This window comes from Lepidochelys kempii, chromosome 1 (assembly GCF_965140265.1).
Source record: "Lepidochelys kempii isolate rLepKem1 chromosome 1, rLepKem1.hap2, whole genome shotgun sequence".
NCBI lineage: Eukaryota > Metazoa > Chordata > Testudines > Cheloniidae > Lepidochelys > Lepidochelys kempii.
This window is the reverse complement of record NC_133256.1, coordinates 62,290,675-62,308,726: the sequence shown is the minus strand read 5'-3', so window position 1 is coordinate 62,308,726 and position 18,052 is coordinate 62,290,675. Positions and strand designations below refer to the sequence as shown.

The 18,052-nt window shown below is 41.1% G+C and overlaps 1 protein-coding gene across 7 annotated transcripts in view; it reads left to right on the top strand.

Moving 5' to 3' along the window:
• The window catches only part of NAA16 (N-alpha-acetyltransferase 16, NatA auxiliary subunit), a 109,017-nt gene that overhangs the window by 71,528 nt on the left and 19,437 nt on the right, over positions 1-18,052 (top strand). For all 7 annotated transcript variants that reach the window (XR_012159157.1, XM_073345785.1, XM_073345806.1 and 4 more), the window contains one exon: positions 17,745-17,817. Coding sequence is in view for 6 of the 7 variants with exons in the window: in XM_073345785.1 (XP_073201886.1) it covers positions 17,745-17,817 (73 nt within the window). In the remaining variant the exon portion in view is untranslated. Of the gene's footprint in view, positions 1-17,744; positions 17,818-18,052 lie in introns of those variants that run through there.

Below are 18,052 nucleotides of genomic sequence, written 5' to 3'. Positions count from 1 at the left end.
GGTATTCCTTTCTAGGATAGCAGTGAGTAAATATCTATTTACAGCCAAAATGATGGTTTTATAAATCAGTTCAAATAAGTAGGAGCTCAGACAAAATAAATAGGACTTGTTGGATAGAGAAAATTCACTCATTGGGGCTGGCAAGGAAAATAGCCAAGAAGGCTTATTATAGAGACAAATTAGGAGTCTCTGCACTTCCAAGTTTCAGAAGACGGTTTAGAAAAGACATCAGCAAGGAAAAGTGTGGAAAAATCCATGCCCTTCTATTCCATTCCAGCTACTTTCCCTTATTTCTGCTTGCACAGCAACAAGTTGTAAAACTTCTGCTGCCTTTTGTGAGCAGATTTGTCAGCCACTTGTTTAAGGCATAAACTATGGAAAGTCTTCCAATAGGAGCCAGAAAACTCTCATAATGGAACACCTAAAAATAAATAAAAACGAGGTGGTTCTTTGAGAAATGTCTCTGTGGATGCTTCACTTCAGATGCGCATGTGCCTTTGATCAGAGACTTTTGGTAGCATTACCTGTTTGGTCCGCATGTGCACCCTACTTATCCTTATACCCCTTACCAACGGTACATAGGGCAGTGTCAGAATTGAGAGCTGTTTGTCCTTTTCAACTGCGTTGGCCTGAGACCGAGCAAGACTTGAGGTCCCCATTTCTTAAAATAACTTAGCTGTCCTGTGTAATTTATTGTAGGTGGTAATTTTGTTGAGTTGGTTTACTAGTTAATTTAGTTCTGCATATAGTTTGGGGGGACCTTTTGCAAGTTTGTTAATGCTCGCACAGACATACACACACACACTGTTCCTGAGAGGTTGTCTTCTTTTCTGAAGTTCATTTTCCATATTCTGGAATATGCCTAATTTTTCTGGGGTTAAATGGTGCCTCACTTGTCGGGAGTCCATCCATGTTAGTGACTGCCACTCTAGCTGTCTTCACTGCCTGGGGACACCCATATCCCTTGTAGGTGTCGAGTTTGTATTGGGTTCAGGAGTAGGTCTAGAAAGAATGGGAAAATAAAGCTTAGATTTCTCATGATAGTGCTCCTTGCAACCTTGATCAGACACATGCTCAATACCCCCTCCACCCCCACCCCCCAATGGATCTTTGGTAACAAAAGTGCCCCTTCACCCTCCACTGTAGCCCACTCAACTGTTACTCCTACTGAAGAAAAGACTGGAGAGAGGGGGAACTCTAAAACTTCTACAGCAACGAAAAAGCTCTAGATTGCTTCACGGAATAAGCAGTAAGAGGTCTAGGTCACTTTGGAGGCCTGCTATTTCAAAGACCACATGTTCTAAAAAGAGTACAGCTGAGGCTTCAGGTTCTTTCAGTATCAATGGCCTGTACCAACCAATAAGGCTTTGAGCGACTCTGAGACCCACAGTAACCATCACGGCTTGGTACCACCAGCTGACACATGCCTGGCACCATCAAGACAACAGAAGAGACTTCAGAGCCTCAGGACTACAGAACCTTCAGCACCATCCATATCCTCTACATAAGCAAGGCTACCAGGCACCTAGATTGCCCCGCACTCTGAGACCAGAACGCTGCTGGTACTGACACCACTTAGCTTGGATTTTTATCACCCTCCTCGTATTCAATTGACCCCAGTACTACAGGAATTTAGGCTCCCTGAACTCTTCATTTCTGATGAACCTGAGTCCCTTCTGCTCATGAGTACACAGTATCTTTCAGTAACCCACTTGTCCCCAGTCTCAAAGCACTCCCTGGTATACCCCTTCCCCCCAGGCAGAAATGCCTTTAATTTCTACTCCATCAACTTCCCTTCCTCTGGACTATGATGAGGGCAGTTATTCAGACTAAAACCTTTGTGTATGGTTTGCTCAGTTACCAACCAGAGCTCTGGATGTTGGTCTGTGATAGAAACTCCAAGATACAGATGTGCACAAGCACCCTGGTTTTGAACCCCACTGGGTGTCCCCTGCTTCCAGTATGGCCCCCCCTTAGTCATTCTGGGATCCCTGGAAACCCTATAGGAAACTGTACTCTAGTACATCTAGATCAGGGGTAGGCAACCTATGGCAGTCACACTGCCTGGGTCCTGGCCACTGGTTTGGGGGCCTCTGCATTTTAATTTAATTTTAAATGAAGCTTCTTAAACATTTTAAAAACCTTATTTACTTTACATACAACAATAGTTTAGCTATATATTAAAGTCTTATAGACCTTCTAAAAACTTTAAAATGTATTACGGGCACACGAAACCTTAAATTAGAGTGAATAAATGAAGACTCGGCACACCACTTCTGAAAGGTTGCCAACCCCTGATCTAGATACTCATTCAATGTATTCAATTCTAGAACTAGCAGAAACAAATGTCTATTCTTTCTGATTCCTCCTATCACTGTCCTCCTCAGCAGGAATTCTTTGAAGAACAAGAGATGTGAGCAGATGTGGAAGCTACTCCTCAGACTAACGTATCTTCCTCCTCTGTGCTCAGACAACTCTAGGCATGAAAAGAATTGCCGATTCCCTGAAAATCCCTTTGTAGAGATCTGAGAGACCTTACGCAAGCTAGTGGATATCCTCTCTGCTGTCTCTCCTGGTAGGGTAGCTTTACCCATAAATGAGTCCTCTAGTCGAATAAGCCAAGGTGATATGGCAAACCTTGACTACTGTGCCCCCAACTTGTGAAAGGATGGACAGAGAGAATTTTATTACATCTAAGGGTTCTCAGTACCTATTCTCAACCCAGCCCCTGGTTTTCTGGTGGTCAATGAATAAAATAGCACCATTTCAGATCCATACTACCTCAGGATCAGAAACAACTCATTCGCAAAAGTTATTAATCTGCTACATTGTAATTTAGTATTGCTAATTATCAAGCTTTAATAGCTAAATATAATTAAACAAACTACCCCAAATTCAATTCCTTTATTGATCATCGGCCTCAAGAACAATTCCGAACTATCAGCTCGAAATAGCACAAGGACAGCATTGCAAACATCTTTTAATGAAGCTGACAAGGCAGTCCAATCCATGTCCACAGCAGTTGTCATGGGTTGTGCCCCCTGCCTATAATATTCAGGAATCCCAAGAGAGGTCCAAAACACCATCTAAGATCTCCCCTTTGAAACTGTTTAATGATTCCATTGATGAGTCCTTGCACTCTTTGGAGGACTCAGGGCCATCCTCCATTTGCTTGGATTGTAAACCCTTGCAAACGAAAGAAAATGTAGCAGGTCACAGACAGCACAGAGATCTTGCTGTGTTCAGTTTTTGGTCTGTTGCAGATCATTGGAACCCCTTAGGAAAAGGCCTCTGTTCCGAAAGAGGAGGCCTCCAACCTCTGCTGTGACAGCCCTTGTCTTTGGGCAAGTGTGACGTTCCTCTCTGGTGTTGTCTGGACTAGTGATATGCTAAGCCACTCCAATCCTTGACTCTGGGAGCCAGCCTTACCCTGCTCTGCTGTGAGAACCCCCACTCCTGGGCTGTTCACACACAGTCTCTGGCATGTAAGCTGCTCCCAGCTACTTGCAAGTGAACAACACTTGCCAATATCTCCGGGCCCAGATACAACCCTAGGAACCTCCATCTTGCAGTGTCCGGTAATGCCCGCTGGATGCTGCAAGCTTAAATAAGTTTGTCTATTTAACAAAAAAATTGATGTGTACCAGGCTTGTTATCCCAAAGGGAGTCTCTGACCCACTTCAAACCAAACATACTATTTCAGGTAGAATAAACAAACAGATTTAAGTTAAAGCATAACAAGTTAGATTTGGTCAAATGAAATAAAAGTAAAATGCATTCTAAGCTGATCTTAACAGTCTTAGTGTCTTTAAAAACTTAGATGCATCTCACCACAGGCTGGCTGATTACTTTTCAGTCAGACTCTCCCCTTTGATCAGCGTTTCAGTCGTTGCGTGGTGGTGATGCCTATAGATTTAGGTGGAAGAGAGAGGAAGAGCATGGCAAAATGTGTCTCCTTTCTTTCCTCTTGGCTTTGCGCCCCCCCTCTCCCTTTCGAAGTCAGGTGAGCATTACCTCATCGCAGTCCCAGACTGCCCCAAGGAAGTTGTTGCCTAAGTCAGTGTCCATTCTTCCTTGAGGCTGGGCTGGGTTCGTCCTGTCCATGCCCTGACAAGGTGTGAACTGTCTCTGTTCTTGAAGAATGTTTGCATGGGCTTGCTTTCAGCCATGAGGATACATTTTCAGCTTCAAATTATATACATGAAATTATAACCCTACTGTAACATTACTGTAACAATTACTATAACATCGCTATAACAACCATGCTCAGTGCATTATGAGCCTTCCGAAAAAACTCTCCACGTGACAAACTTTGCATTGGATACCACACAATCATTTTATAAAGTTGAACATGGGAGTGTAGGGTGTTCCCCCGAGGTACAGAATGTTACAACAAGCAACCATTTTGATTACTTTTGAGGGTTGCAGATCATCAGCTGCATTGTTCTACCCACCTACTCCAGCCCTTTGAAAACATTTCTCATTTCTTTCCATTTTGGGAACTAATCACTTCAAACAGGTGGGTTCTGAAGGTTGTAACATTAGATTACGGCATATGCTTTGTTTCCATTCCCAATCCCGTTCTCTGTCCCTCTTAAGGGACACTTCTGAGACAGGAAGTTGTCCCTCCTAAAGGTATGGCTAGAAAGCTAGTTCTTACTCCTGGGAGAATTCTGTGCCAAAAAGTTAAATTCTGTACAAAATATTTTTAAACTGTCCATAATTTGTCAAATAATTTGTCAAAATAACACAATATAATCACACCAGTTTCCGTTATTTTGGTAATTTATAGAAATGAATAGAAATTGGCTGTTCAAGAGCAGGAGAAAGTCATCTACTAGAAAAACATACCTATAGAAATGGAAAAGATTCCAACACTGGTGCACTTAGTGGGGTCTTTCCCCTCTTGACTACATTCAGTCACACATTTTGAACTGCTCAGCTTTGAGTTCTGTTAAAGTTCATGTAGCTGCTATTACTGTCTTCCATTCTCCAGTGGAAGGATTTTCAATATTTGCTCACCTAATAATCTTGATTAATTGAAGGCTTTGCATCTCTTTCCATATATCACAGAACCTACCGCAGCATGAGGTCTGAACGTTGTCCTCAACTCCCCCATGAAACCACACTTCAAGCTGCTAGTCAAATGTTCCCTGTTAAATTTGTCTGAGAACTGCCTTTTTAGTGGCAATATCTTCTCTTAATTAGGGGCCTTAATGGCTGAACCTCCCACAGTGTCTTTTATAAGGAAGGGTATTCCCAAGGGTCGGTCCTGGGGCCGGTTTTGTTCAATATCTTCATTAATGATCTGGAGAATGGTGTGGCTTGCACCCTCAGCAAGTTTGCAGATGACCCTAAACTGGGAGGAGTGGTAGATATACTGGAGGGTAGGACAGGGCTGGCATTACCATGAGGCAAACTGAGGCGGCCACCTCGGGTGCCAGATTGTTGGGGGGGGGCGCCATTAGGACCCAGCGTGTAGAAAATTGTCTGCTGCTGGTCCATATGTATTCTCTCTGCTCTGGATGCACAGAGATGGTGGAGTGCTGTGCTAGAGGAAGGAGGCACGAGACATAATGGGCAGGCAGGAGAAAAGGTGAGAGGATATAACAGAAAGCAGCAGGACCTACAGGGAGAGAGAGGAGGAGGAGCCTCTTATGTATCTCTTTAGCACCCCCAGGAGCCTGGACTGATTAACACCAGCTTCTCAGGGAGCTTCCTGTTTCCTGCTGCTTCCCTGAACATACTTGAGGAGAACAGGCAGTCAACTGAAGTAGTAGGAGCCAGTTAGGCCCTTAAGACGCTGATATTTTCCCTCACTCAGGCCCTGCTACCAGTCTGCTTATTTGTCCCCTTCAGTTGAGTGTTGAGAGCCATTATAGCTGGCACAGAACAGCAGTCATGAGTGAAAGAATAAAACTCCCCTCTGGGGCAGCATTTAGAAAAAGATAGAAAAGCTTCTTTTGCTTTCTATCTAAGCAGGAAGGAGCTCTCCTGAGATAGACACAAATGTTCATGGTGAGCCTTCCGGCCCCAGTGAGGATGTGAGTGGTGAGGAGATGCCTGATCTTCCAGTTAGTCAGAGTGCAGGTGACCTGTCAGCTACTGCAGCATCCATATCTCCATCTCAAATGGATGTAACCATGCACATTCCTGAAGAAAAGTGTAGATCAGAGAAGAGTGCGGTGGAGGCGCAAGAAACAGCTGCTGCTGAGTTTAGTTCCTTAAGTCTAGATGATCCAGGACTGTGGACCCACTTGAGCAGTAGCCTGGGGGACTTCCTTGTACTGCTTGGGCCACAGCAAGTGAAAAACTTCAAGTTCCCCCAAAACAATGAAAATAGAAGTTTCCAACCAACACATTACTGGAGTGAAATCCCCAATTGTGACGAAGTGGAGAGGCCATGGCTTATGTACTCAAACCCAGAATGCTGCATACTGGTTTTGTTGCACACTCTTGCAGTCTCATGTTCCCGCCACATTGGGTCCTACAGGAACAAAGGACTGGAAAAAGCTGGCTAGAAATCTGGCATGCCACGAGAAGGCAGAAAATCACCAGAGAGCATTCCGTAGGTGGAAAGAGCTTGATATGAGACTAAGGTTAAAGGCCACCATGATCAGCATCAAGATAAGATTGTATCAGAGTCTCTTTACTGGCAAAATGTTCTGAAAGGGCTCATTGCCATTGTGAGAATGCTTGCTACCCAAACCTAGCACTGTGCGGCACTTCAGATCAGCTGTATGTGCCAAACAATGGAAACTTCCTTAAAATTGTGGAGCTGATGGCTGAGTTTGATGCTGTACTCCAGGAACATCTAAGAGTCACCACCCAAGAAATGTACACACACCACTACTTTGGAAAAACCATTCAAAATGAGATCATACAGTTACTGGCAACAAAAGTCAAACAGAAGATTGTGACACATCAGAACAGAGTAATATCTTGCTGACTTCAGGTCTTCACAGCTGACATCAGCCATATGGAACAAATGACTTTAATGGTGCGTTTTTGTAACAACCACAGAACATAGTGAAAATGTCCCTGCAATGGTGACTGTCGAGAGCATTTTCTAGAATTTATTGACATTGATGATACTACGGGACCTGGTATGACAAATGCGCTTCTTAAAAAGCTAGAAGATACGGGGATTGCGATAGCTGACATGAGAGATCAGGGCTATGATGATGGTGCCAACATGAGGGGAAAGAACAGAGGAGTACAGACATGGATCCCATGGGACAAAAAGAGCTCGAAGAGTTAACTCTCGGATCCATGTCTGCATTCATTGAACTTGGTGGTCAGTGATGCAGCATCAGCTTCTAGTGAGACTGCTGAATTTTTTAATGTAATTCAAAGTATCTATTTTTATCTCATCAACGGCAAATTTTGAAGTAGCATCTGGGAACATCCTCTCTGACACTGAAACCACTGAGTGCCACACAATGACAAAGTCAAGTGGAGGCGATTAAAGCCTATTAAACACAAAATTTGGAAGATAGATGATGCCATAGATGCCATTATGGAGGATAATGCTATGACAGGAACTGTTCGTGGGAGAACAGTGGCAGAGGGAAATGGAATCACCAGAAACATACGTAACTTCAAATTTCTGTGTGGCTTAGTGTTGTGGCATGACACACTGTTTGAAATAAATGTTGTAAGCAAGAGACTTCAAGATGTTGATCTTGATATATCGGGAGCAATGGCACAACTGGACAAAGCAAAGTCATCCCTAAAGTCTTACCGGTCAGACGAGGGATTTCAAAACGTTCTGAAGAGTGCACAGAAGTTGGTAGAGGAGCTTCAGACTGAAGCTATTTTCCCACCCATTCAAGAATACAAGAGTCATCAAAGACATTTTGTTACAAGGCATGGGATAATCCCATAAGAGGCCCCAAACAACAATTCAAAGTTGAATTCTTTAACCAGGTGCTAGATTGCTCAATACAGTCAGTTGAAGAACATTTCATGCAGCTCAAGGAACACAGCAGAATATTTGGGATGTTGTATGATATTCCAAAACTCCTCACTATACCTGAAGACCTACACCAGCAGTGCTGGGCACTAGAGACAGTGTTGACACATGATATGCATGATATTGATGTGAGTGATTTAGGTGATGAACTGAAAGCCCTTTCAAGATAAATTTCAGCAGGATCAACTCCAAAGACTGTTCTGGAATATATGTGCACAAATAAGATGACCACCCTCTTTCCAAATGCTTTTGTTGCTCTGCTCATACTTCTAACATTTCCTGTAACAGTTGCTAGTGAAGAACACAGCTTCTCCAAGCTGAAGTTAATAAAAACACATCTACGCTCCACAATGCACAGGAGAGGCTGGTCGGCCTTGCAACCATCTCAATAGGGCATGAGCTGACCCAGACTGTGGACCTTCAGGAAGCAGTTCAAATCTTTGCAACCAAGAAGGCACAGAAAGCGCCACTTAGATTATCATAGAATATCAGGGTTGGAAGGGACCCCAGAAGGTCATCTAGTCCAACCCCCTGCTCGAAGCAGGACCAATTCCCAGTTAAATCATCCCAGCCAGGGCTTTGTCAAGCCTGACCTTAAAAACCTCTAAGGAAGGAGATTCTACCACCTCCCTAGGTAACGCATTCCAGTGTTTCACCACCCTCTTAGTGAAAAAGCTTTTCCTAATATCCAATCTAAACCTCCCCCACTGCAACTTGAGACCATTACTCCTCGTTCTGTCATCTGCTACCATTGAGAACAGTCTAGAGCCATCCTCTTTGGAACCCCCTTTCAGGTAGTTGAAAGCAGCTATCAAATCCCTCCTCATTCTTCTCTTCTGCAGGCTAAACAATCCCAGCTCCCTCAGCCTCTCCTCATAACTCATGTGTTCCAGACCCCTAATCATTTTTGTTGCCCTTCGCTGGACTCTCTCCAATTTATCCACATCCTTCTTGTAGTGTGGGGCCCAAAACTGGACACAGTACTCCAGATGAGGCCTCACCAATGTCGAATAGAGGGGAACGATCACGTCCCTCGATCTGCTCGCTATGCCCCTACTTATACATCCCAAAATGCCATTGGCCTTCTTAGCAACAAGGGCACACTGCTGACTCATATCCAGCTTCTCGTCCACTGTCACCCCTAGGTCCTTTTCTGCAGAACTGCTGCCTAGCCATTCGGTCCCTAGTCTGTAGCTGTGCATTGGGTTCTTCGGTCCTAAGTGCAGGACCCTGCACTTATCCTTATTGAACCTCATCAGATTTCTTTTGGCCCAATCCTCCAATTTGTCTAGGTCCTTCTGTATCCTATCCCTCCCCTCCAGCGTATCTACCACTCCTCCCAGTTTAGTATCATCCGCAAATTTGCTGAGTGCAATCCACACCATCCTCCAGATCATTTATGAAGATATTGAACAAAACCGGCCCCAGGACCAACCCTTGGGGCACTCCACTTGATACCGGCTGCCAACTAGACATGGAGCCATTGATCACTACCCGTTGAGCCCGACAATCTAGCCAGCTTTCTACCCACCTTATAGTGCATTCATCCAGCCCATACTTCCTTAACTTGCTGACAAGAATACTGTGGGAGACCGTGTCAAAAGCTTTGCTAAAGTTTCATTATTCAAACAGATAAAAATGCCCGTGTGTACTATGCAGACAAGAAAAGTGACATTTGCTGTTCAGGCATTTGAAAGTTAAGCGTTCCTTAAAATTTTTGAACAAGGCATTTGAAGTTTAGTTCTCCTTTATTGGGATAGGTAGCAGAGCAGTACCATGAGAGGAGTAGAACAAGAAGAAGGCAGAATTGAGACCTTTAAAAGTTTTGACCGAAGCAAGGGGGCATAGGGGTGTCATTTGAGCTCCCCGCTTCAGGTGCCAAAATGTTGTGGGCCAGCCCTGGGGTAGGGATAGGATACAGAGGGATCTAAACAAATTAGAAGATTGGGCCGCAAGAAGTCTGAGGTTCAACAAGGACAAGTGCAGAGTCCGCATTTAGGATGGAAGAATCCCTTGCACTGCTACAGACTAGGGACCGAGTGACTAGGCAGCAGTTCTGCAGAAAAGGACGTAGGGGTGACAGTGGACGAGAAGCTGGATATGAGTCAACAGTGTGCCCTTGTTGCCAAGAAGGCTAACAGCATTTTGGGCTGTATAAGTAGGAGCATTGCCAGCAGATTGAAGGAGGTGGTTCGTTCCCCTCTATTTGACACTGGTGAGGCCTCATCTGGAGTACCTGTGTCCAGTTTTGGGCCCCACACTACAAGAAGGATGTGGAAAAATTGGAGAGAGTCCAGCGAAGGGCAACAAAAATGATTAGGGGCTGGAGCACACGACTTATGAGGAGAGGCTGAGGGAACTGGGATTGTTTAGTCTACGGAAGAGAAGAATGAGGGGGAATTTGATAGCTGTTTTCAGCTATCTGAAAGGTGGTTCCAAAGAGGATGGACCTACGCTGTTCTTAGTGGTAGCAGATGGCAGAACAAGGAGTAATGGTCTCAAGTTGCAGTGGGGAAGGTTCAGGTTGGTTATTAGGAAAAGCTTTTTCACTAGGAGGGTGGTGAAACACTGGAATGGGTTACCTAGGGAGATAGTGGAATCTCCTTCTTTAGAGGTTTTTAAGATCAGGCTTGACAAAGCTCTGGCTGGGATGATTTATTTGGGGATTGGTCCTGCTTTGAGCAGGGGGTTGGACTAGATGACCTCCTGAGGTCCCTTCCAACCCTGATATTCTATGACTGATTCTATCTACCAGACCACTTCCTTCCCCCCCCCCCCCCCTTCTCCAAAGTAACCTCCAATTTCCATAGCAATTTAACATTTAATTCCTGGTCTTTTACTGCAAGACTCACTACTCCAGAGAAGAAGCCACGCTTCACACCTTAGACGTTGGAGCATTGACTTTCTATCTAGAGAGAACTACACCTTTTAGGGCTTCTCAAAGATTTTGTTTCTTTCACAGACAGTTAAAGGGGGCCCCATCTGAACCCAAAGCCAGATGAGTTTCTGCCTCTGTTTATCTTATGAGGTTTCTAATTCTTAACCCCCTCCAACAGTTACAGCCTGTTCTGCTGGATCACAGTCTGCATCTGTAGCTCTTTTGAAGAATGTTTCATTTGTAGAAATCTGAGGACATGCCACATGGGATTCAGCTCACATCTTTTCAGACCATTGTTCTCTGGTTCATGCCTCAGGGGCAGATGCTGCTTTTGGAACTGCTGTTCTTCAAACAGCCTTAGGGCTTGTCTACCCTGGCACTTTACAGCGCTGCAACTTTCTCACTCAGGGGTGTGAAAAAACACCCCCCTGAGTGCAGCAAGTTTCAGCACTGTAAAGCGCCAGGATAAACAGTGCACCAGCTCTGGGAGCCACGCCTCTCGTGGAGGTGGGGTTTTTTGGAGCGCTGGGAGAGCTCTCTCCTAGCACTCCGTCGTGACTACACAAGCCACGTTAAAGCTCTGCTGCGGCAGTGCTTTAGCCTTGCCAGTGTAGACTAGCCCTTACATTGGGCTTCAAAACACCCCCCTCTTATAGGAAGTATTGCTTGGGAATCCACCTATAGTGGAGCACCCACAGGGATGTTGTCTGAGGAAGGAAGGAGCAGTTACTTACAAGGTAACTGGAGTTCTTTGAGATTTGTGTCCCTGAGCATGCGCCACTATCTATCCTCCTTCCCCTTTGCTTCGGAGTCTTTGCCGTAGCAGTAGAGAAGGAACTGAGGGTGGTTTATCAGGTACAGGGCACGAGGCTAGCTAGGGCACATATGTAGATCAAATGGACAGTGCTACCAAAAAGCTTCTGATCAAAGGAAAAGGGGCTCATGAATGCCTGAAGTGTAGCACTCATAGGGACAAATATCTCTAAGAACTCCAGTTACTGTACAAGGTATGTAAAAATAAAGAGATTAATGTGTACTTATTACATTGTTCATTATGCTGTGGACTTAATTTATAGGAATGATGTAGTAGGCTGTGTAATGGAAGCTTTACAAGTGAGACAAAGGAAACTTAGCTGTGTACTGATTTCATCACAGTCGTGTCTCAAGTCAAACTTGACTGTTTCAAGTAAATACTTTCATACCCTGAATGTTCCCTCCTTTACACTGTTGAATCCTGCATATGTCATCTTGTATTTTATATTCTTCAGACTGTTAGATGGAGAAAATGAGGATTGGATAATTCTGAAATTCCCTCTAAGTGTTTGGTGAGGCTGTAAAAAATTAAGACTCAAGGTGTAGTATAGCATCATGAGCTCTGCAGGCAAGTTCTTTCAGTCCTCCAAATCTCAAACAATTTACGGTTTACAGAGGAGGAAGAATTGAAACTGCTGGGACCTTAAAGCATTTTTATTTTTAAAATTTTTATTTCTTTTCTTAAATAAGACTAAGAAATGGAGTTACGTAATGTCGCTCTTCAGCATCCCACAGAAAGCATTCGGCATCATTTGTTATCTGCTACAGGAAAAACACTTTAAACAGGCTGGAATCTTGGGGAAAAAGATCTTTGCTTTACAGAGTTTGGTGAGAACCAGAATGCATAAAGTATAGGCTTCTGTGTTGGGAACAGAAAATTGGTAGACAAGTTCACTCACTTTTCTACAGTGCTGTCTTTAGAGTCCTCTAGATAAGTAATATCTACTTAAGACTTGTATGGTGCTTTTATATGCTTTATCATTAACCACTGAAAAATACAGTTTATCTAAATTACTAAAACCAGTGCAAAACAATGAAGAGTTAAATTTTAAATACATGAAATCTTAGTACACTTAAACTTCAAATATCAAAATAGATTCCAAAATGTGTGATTTCTAGGTATTCATCAAGGAAAAGGTCATGACCCAGAATTGCTTTGCTAAACCACCACCACCTTTCATGCAAAAATTCCCACAAGACTGACCCACTTTAATTCTTGTGGCCATGAAAAGTAAATAAAGACTGTTGTTTTTATTTATTAATCATTTAATGCATACACCTTTATAGTTATAAAATCAACTATGATTTGCACACGCCTTTGAGTAGCCGTATGATCTGGCTGCTGTATCTAGGGTGACCAGATGTCCCAATTTTATAGGGACAGTCCCTGTATTTGGAGCTCTTTCTTATATAGGTACCTATTACCACCCACCCCCGTCCCGATTTTTTCCACCTGCTGTCTGGTCACCCTAGCTGTATCTTCTCCCTTTCCCTACTTGTTTAGTCTCCTCTTCATTGCGTTGTCCATCTAGGCAGGACCATATCCTCCCTGGATATGTCTACTCTGAAAATTTTGTGAGAATTCTTCTTCACTAGTGCACACCTCTTCTCCCGCCACTGTAACAGCAAAAGCCATAGTATGAACAGGATGCAAATGTCTTTATTATGATGTCATTAAGCCCTGCTCAAAGCAGTACTCGTGGAGGAAAGAAACATTGACAAATATTCTTAATGTAGAAGAGGCCTTTGTGTTTGCTTGGCTGTAATCACATGTTCATGTGTTCAGTTAATAAATAATTAACAAATGCGTTTATAGAATTTTTTGTGGCCTTTAATTGTGAATCGCAAGACAGATTCAGTCCTCCTAGAGATTTCACAAAGTATTATGCAGAAATCAACGTACATTACCTTTAAAGAATCTCAGTTACTTTTGTTCCAGGTTGTTGGGGCTACCATACAAGAAAATAGAACTGAACATAGTTAGTCTTTCTAAGAAGAAAATGTAGATACATCTGCCCTATATCCTACAAAATCAGAAAGTAGTGCTTAAAATCTATGCTAAAATGTTAATTGTGCTGATTGTTTCTGAAAATTATACTGAGGAATAAAATATTTAAAACTTTATTTTTTGTATTCATAGGTTTATACAGTAGAAATACTTATTGAGGTTTTATTTGCTGTAAAAAATTGAAAAGGTATTACTTAAAACTGGTGGTCATGACTGATAAACTAGTATTGTTTAAGTAGTTAACAAAATGAAATGCTAAGTTATACAGTATGGTAACATTTTAAAAACTATATTCAGTTTTTCTTCTGTTTGCTCTTGTTTACAATTTCATAAAGTAAAATATTGAATAATTTTACTTTAATATATTAGTCATTTAATTTGATTTAGTTAACCATCTTGAGTGTTTAGCATGATGTAATGTATTTTGACTAACTGCTGTAATACAAGATGTAATTAACTCAGTATTCAGCAGATCGTTTTATCAATATTTTAACATGTCATAGCAATCTCTAAAAATGGAATTGGATAGTTTTTGTGCTTGTCTCTGAAAGGATTTATTTAAAAATATTATTGTCTGTCAAACTGACGAGTTATCACACTAAGAAGATGAATTTCCCCCATGCTACCTCTTAGTTAAGAGAACACAGTTTATTTTTCAATACTATTCCACTCAGGAAGAGCTATTTATGTACAAGAATAAAATAATTAAGAAAATGCATTTGTGTGAATTTTTGGAAATCCGTTACCTATTCATTTATAACAAATAACTTATGACTTTAAGGTGCATACATGTTGTTTGCATTTAAGTTTGTACGATAAAAATATATATTTGAGAAATACAAACAATGCAGAATTTACTTAGGATATAATTGGGTTTTGCTTAGCTTCATAATTCAGTGCTTTCATTTTCAAATGTAACCAACTCATATTTTGACTGAGTAGTACCTGTGAAAACGTGCTATATAAGTTTCATGAGAGCGGGTGCTTTGGAGGCCAGAGAGGTAGTTATCCACTCTTAAGGTTGTTTTTTTTTTTTTTTGAATCTACAATTAGTTCAGACTGTGGCAATCTGCTTTCTTAACTGTGGCAGCTGTTTGGAGCACGTTACACCTGTCAAAAGCCTGCATTGGCTTGATAATGCTTCCAGATATAATGCAGGGTACAAACGCTGACCTGTAACTCTGTCTGGTCTAAGTCCTGATTACTAAGAAGGCTACCTGTTGCGGTAAAGAAGAAAGGGTACTTCTGCCTAGAGCCCTTACCTTTAATCTCTCTGAGGGACCAGAGGCAAGGGTGTTCTCACTGGAGGGTCCTCAGTTCTGGAACTGGCTCCACAATTATCCCAGTGAAGCCTGAGTTTTAAGTCATGGTGGCCTGCTTCTGTAACCTTTTGTCTGAGGAGCACAACTGTGTCAAAGAGATGAACATTTGCATCTAAACTGTAGGTAACATGGTCATATTTGAGGACTTGGACTGAGTAAAGATGAATCACATTTGCAGGACATTAACTTTGCCTTGAAGTAGCAAGTACGCCAAATTGAAAATTGCATTAACTTATTAAATCTGAAAGCCCATTACAAAATCTTAAGATGATATATTATGTAAATGTCAAAATGAGTATTGAGTTGGAAATATGTTTAGATATATTTTTCTAAATTATTAGTGTTGCTGTAAGAGATGAAATAAAAATGGTCAAAGTGTGTGAGAGAGAAGGAAAAATGGATTCCCAGTGAATGTATACTCATAGCAAACAAAGGTTACACTTATTTTCATCTAAAGAATCTTTGGAATAACATCTATAAAATACCTGATTTACAGAGTAACTTCTTTTTTGCAGTTGTTTCCACTGAGTTCTTCAAATATTACTCTTGCAAATTTATCATTTAGATTGTTTTTCAGAATTAAATTTCCATTATACTTGTTTTATAGAAACAGAACTCAGTATACAATACTGAATGGGGAAGAATTTAGCATCCTGTTAAAGAGCGAGTGCAATTTAGTAGAATCTGTGTCACTTTAGGAACCAGACAATGCTCAAATTGGTTCCTAAAGCATGTTTGGTATTTCTGAAGTCAGTATGAAGATTTAATTCCTCTTGACATAAATAACTCTCAAGCTAGTAAAGCTTCTTGACCACAACAAAAATTATCTGATTTTTTCAGTAGTTAAATGAGAAGAATTTAAAGTCTGGGAGCGCTTCAGATGAGTAATGAAAAGCACTAAGGAAAGGTGGCTTGTTCTGTTTTGTGTAGTGTAGCTATATACCTTAAGCTTGCTGCTTAAGGGGAAACTAGTATTTTCAGTATTTTAATATTCTCTTAAAAAAAGAAAAGGGTTGTATAAGAGGTTTTCTACTGGCCCTTTAAAGGTCCTTTCAACAAATGGAAGCAGGTAGGTCTGAGAGCAATATCAGATATGTTTCTCTCCTTTGTCTGCTTGCCTATGTGGCTCTTCAGCACTTTTTCTCCTTTGTTAAAATTTAGGTCTGTGGGGGGGGAGGGGGAAAGGGCTAATATGTAAGTGCTACGATATTTATTTTATTTTTTATCAAAAACATGACTTCTGTTGAGATTTTTTTCAAAACTCTTTTTATGCCCATTCATAAATATAACCCCTTTTGAAGAGTTCACAATGGCTTCATGGCATTTAACAGATCCAATGTGAAATAATTTACTTTGAAAAATGAGACTTGGTATTTCCTGACACATTAAAGTGTGTTTACTTAAGATAAGCCCTTCTGACCACTTCACTTAGTCTTCTAGAGTGACCTTTAGTTTTTGTGTTGTAGTTCTCATACTTTTAAAAGTATGTTTTCAAAATGTTGCATATTTCATTAGATTTAAATCTTGCTAATTTTGCAGGGTTTTTCCATCATTTCTTCTTTTAACTTCGTAATTATTTTGTTTTATATAGAGAAGATTGTGATCACCAAACACATTCTGTGTGTAACAATCCAGATTTTAACTTACATCTGTAAGTGGTGAAAAGCTAATGCATTTATGTAACAGGTCCATAGAGTTGTCCCCTCCCATATGCACCATGCTCAACCCAGATTTTAAATGCATTTGAGCATGTACTGTATTTTGTACACATATTATAATTGTTCCTGTTCATCTTAATTTCTAGTCTTGTTCCCTTGAGAAGTTGGATATTTGCTAGACTTGAAAGGCAACTTTTAATCTCCGTTAACCTAGCTACAAAACAGTGAATTGTACTAAAAGAATTCTAAAGCGTTCAGGAACAGATGTATTGCACTACCAAGTCATCTGCTCTAGAATAAAATCAGTTGGTTCTTATGATATTACACATAACTCTTTACAGAGAGTGTGTTTGTGTCAAGATTGTACAATGCAAATTTCGGATTGTAGGCTAAATTTTCAAAAGAGACTATTGATTTCAGGTGCCTGAACTTTTGGGTGACCAACTTTAGACATTTAAGGGGCCTGGTTTTCAGCAAGTGCTGAGCATCAAAAATCAGGCCTCTTTATTTAGATTTAAAAATCTAAGTCATATAGCCAAGGTTCTAACTGCCCTAGCATCATTAATAACTCAATTAAAATGCCAGCAGCGTTCATGTAGTCATTTCACAGGGACTCAGCCAGAGACCCCTTTCCACCCTTCATCCTTATGAGAAGCATACTTGCAGCCCTCTTCAGAAACCAACCCTCTTCAAGTTGTCTCAAGCTGGGCATTCAAAAATCGAAGTACCTAAAATATTTACTAAGCAACACTTGGGAGGGGGTGACAAATCAAATACATTTAATTGAGTTTTGATTGCTAATTTTCAAGAATATAGAGTGGGGAAAAAAATGTAGAACAGCTACCATGGATGAACACAAAATATCTTGTGAAAGTGATGGAACAGAAATTGTAGTTTCTAGAATACACATATGATCCATCCAGTATTTTCCCCAGTTAAGTATCTGTTTATTTTAGTGTAGTTCCTTAAACACTGCTTCACTGTATTTTTAGGTGATGTGATATAACTGTAAAAATGTTAACATGAGCCTATTTCCAACATTTATAGTATTTTAAGGCAAACATTTAAATTTATATTTTTCCATATATAGGTAGAAATAATTCAAGAACTTATTACTGGTTACGAAGCCTCTCTGAAAACCTGTGACTTTTTTAGTCCATATGGTAAGTTTCAATGGACAGGTATTAAAATTACATTTCAGTTACTAATCCCTGTATTGACAGTTATCAATAATTGTTGGAGTGCTGCTGCCTTTTGCCAGAGAATAGTTATATCTCTACCTTTTTGCAAATGAAAACAATTTAGCAAATATTGCTCAATTTATCAAGTTTTTTTTTGTGTTTTTCCCCAAATGAAGTCTTCAACCTTATTGGCCACTGTAATTTTATATCTGTTTTG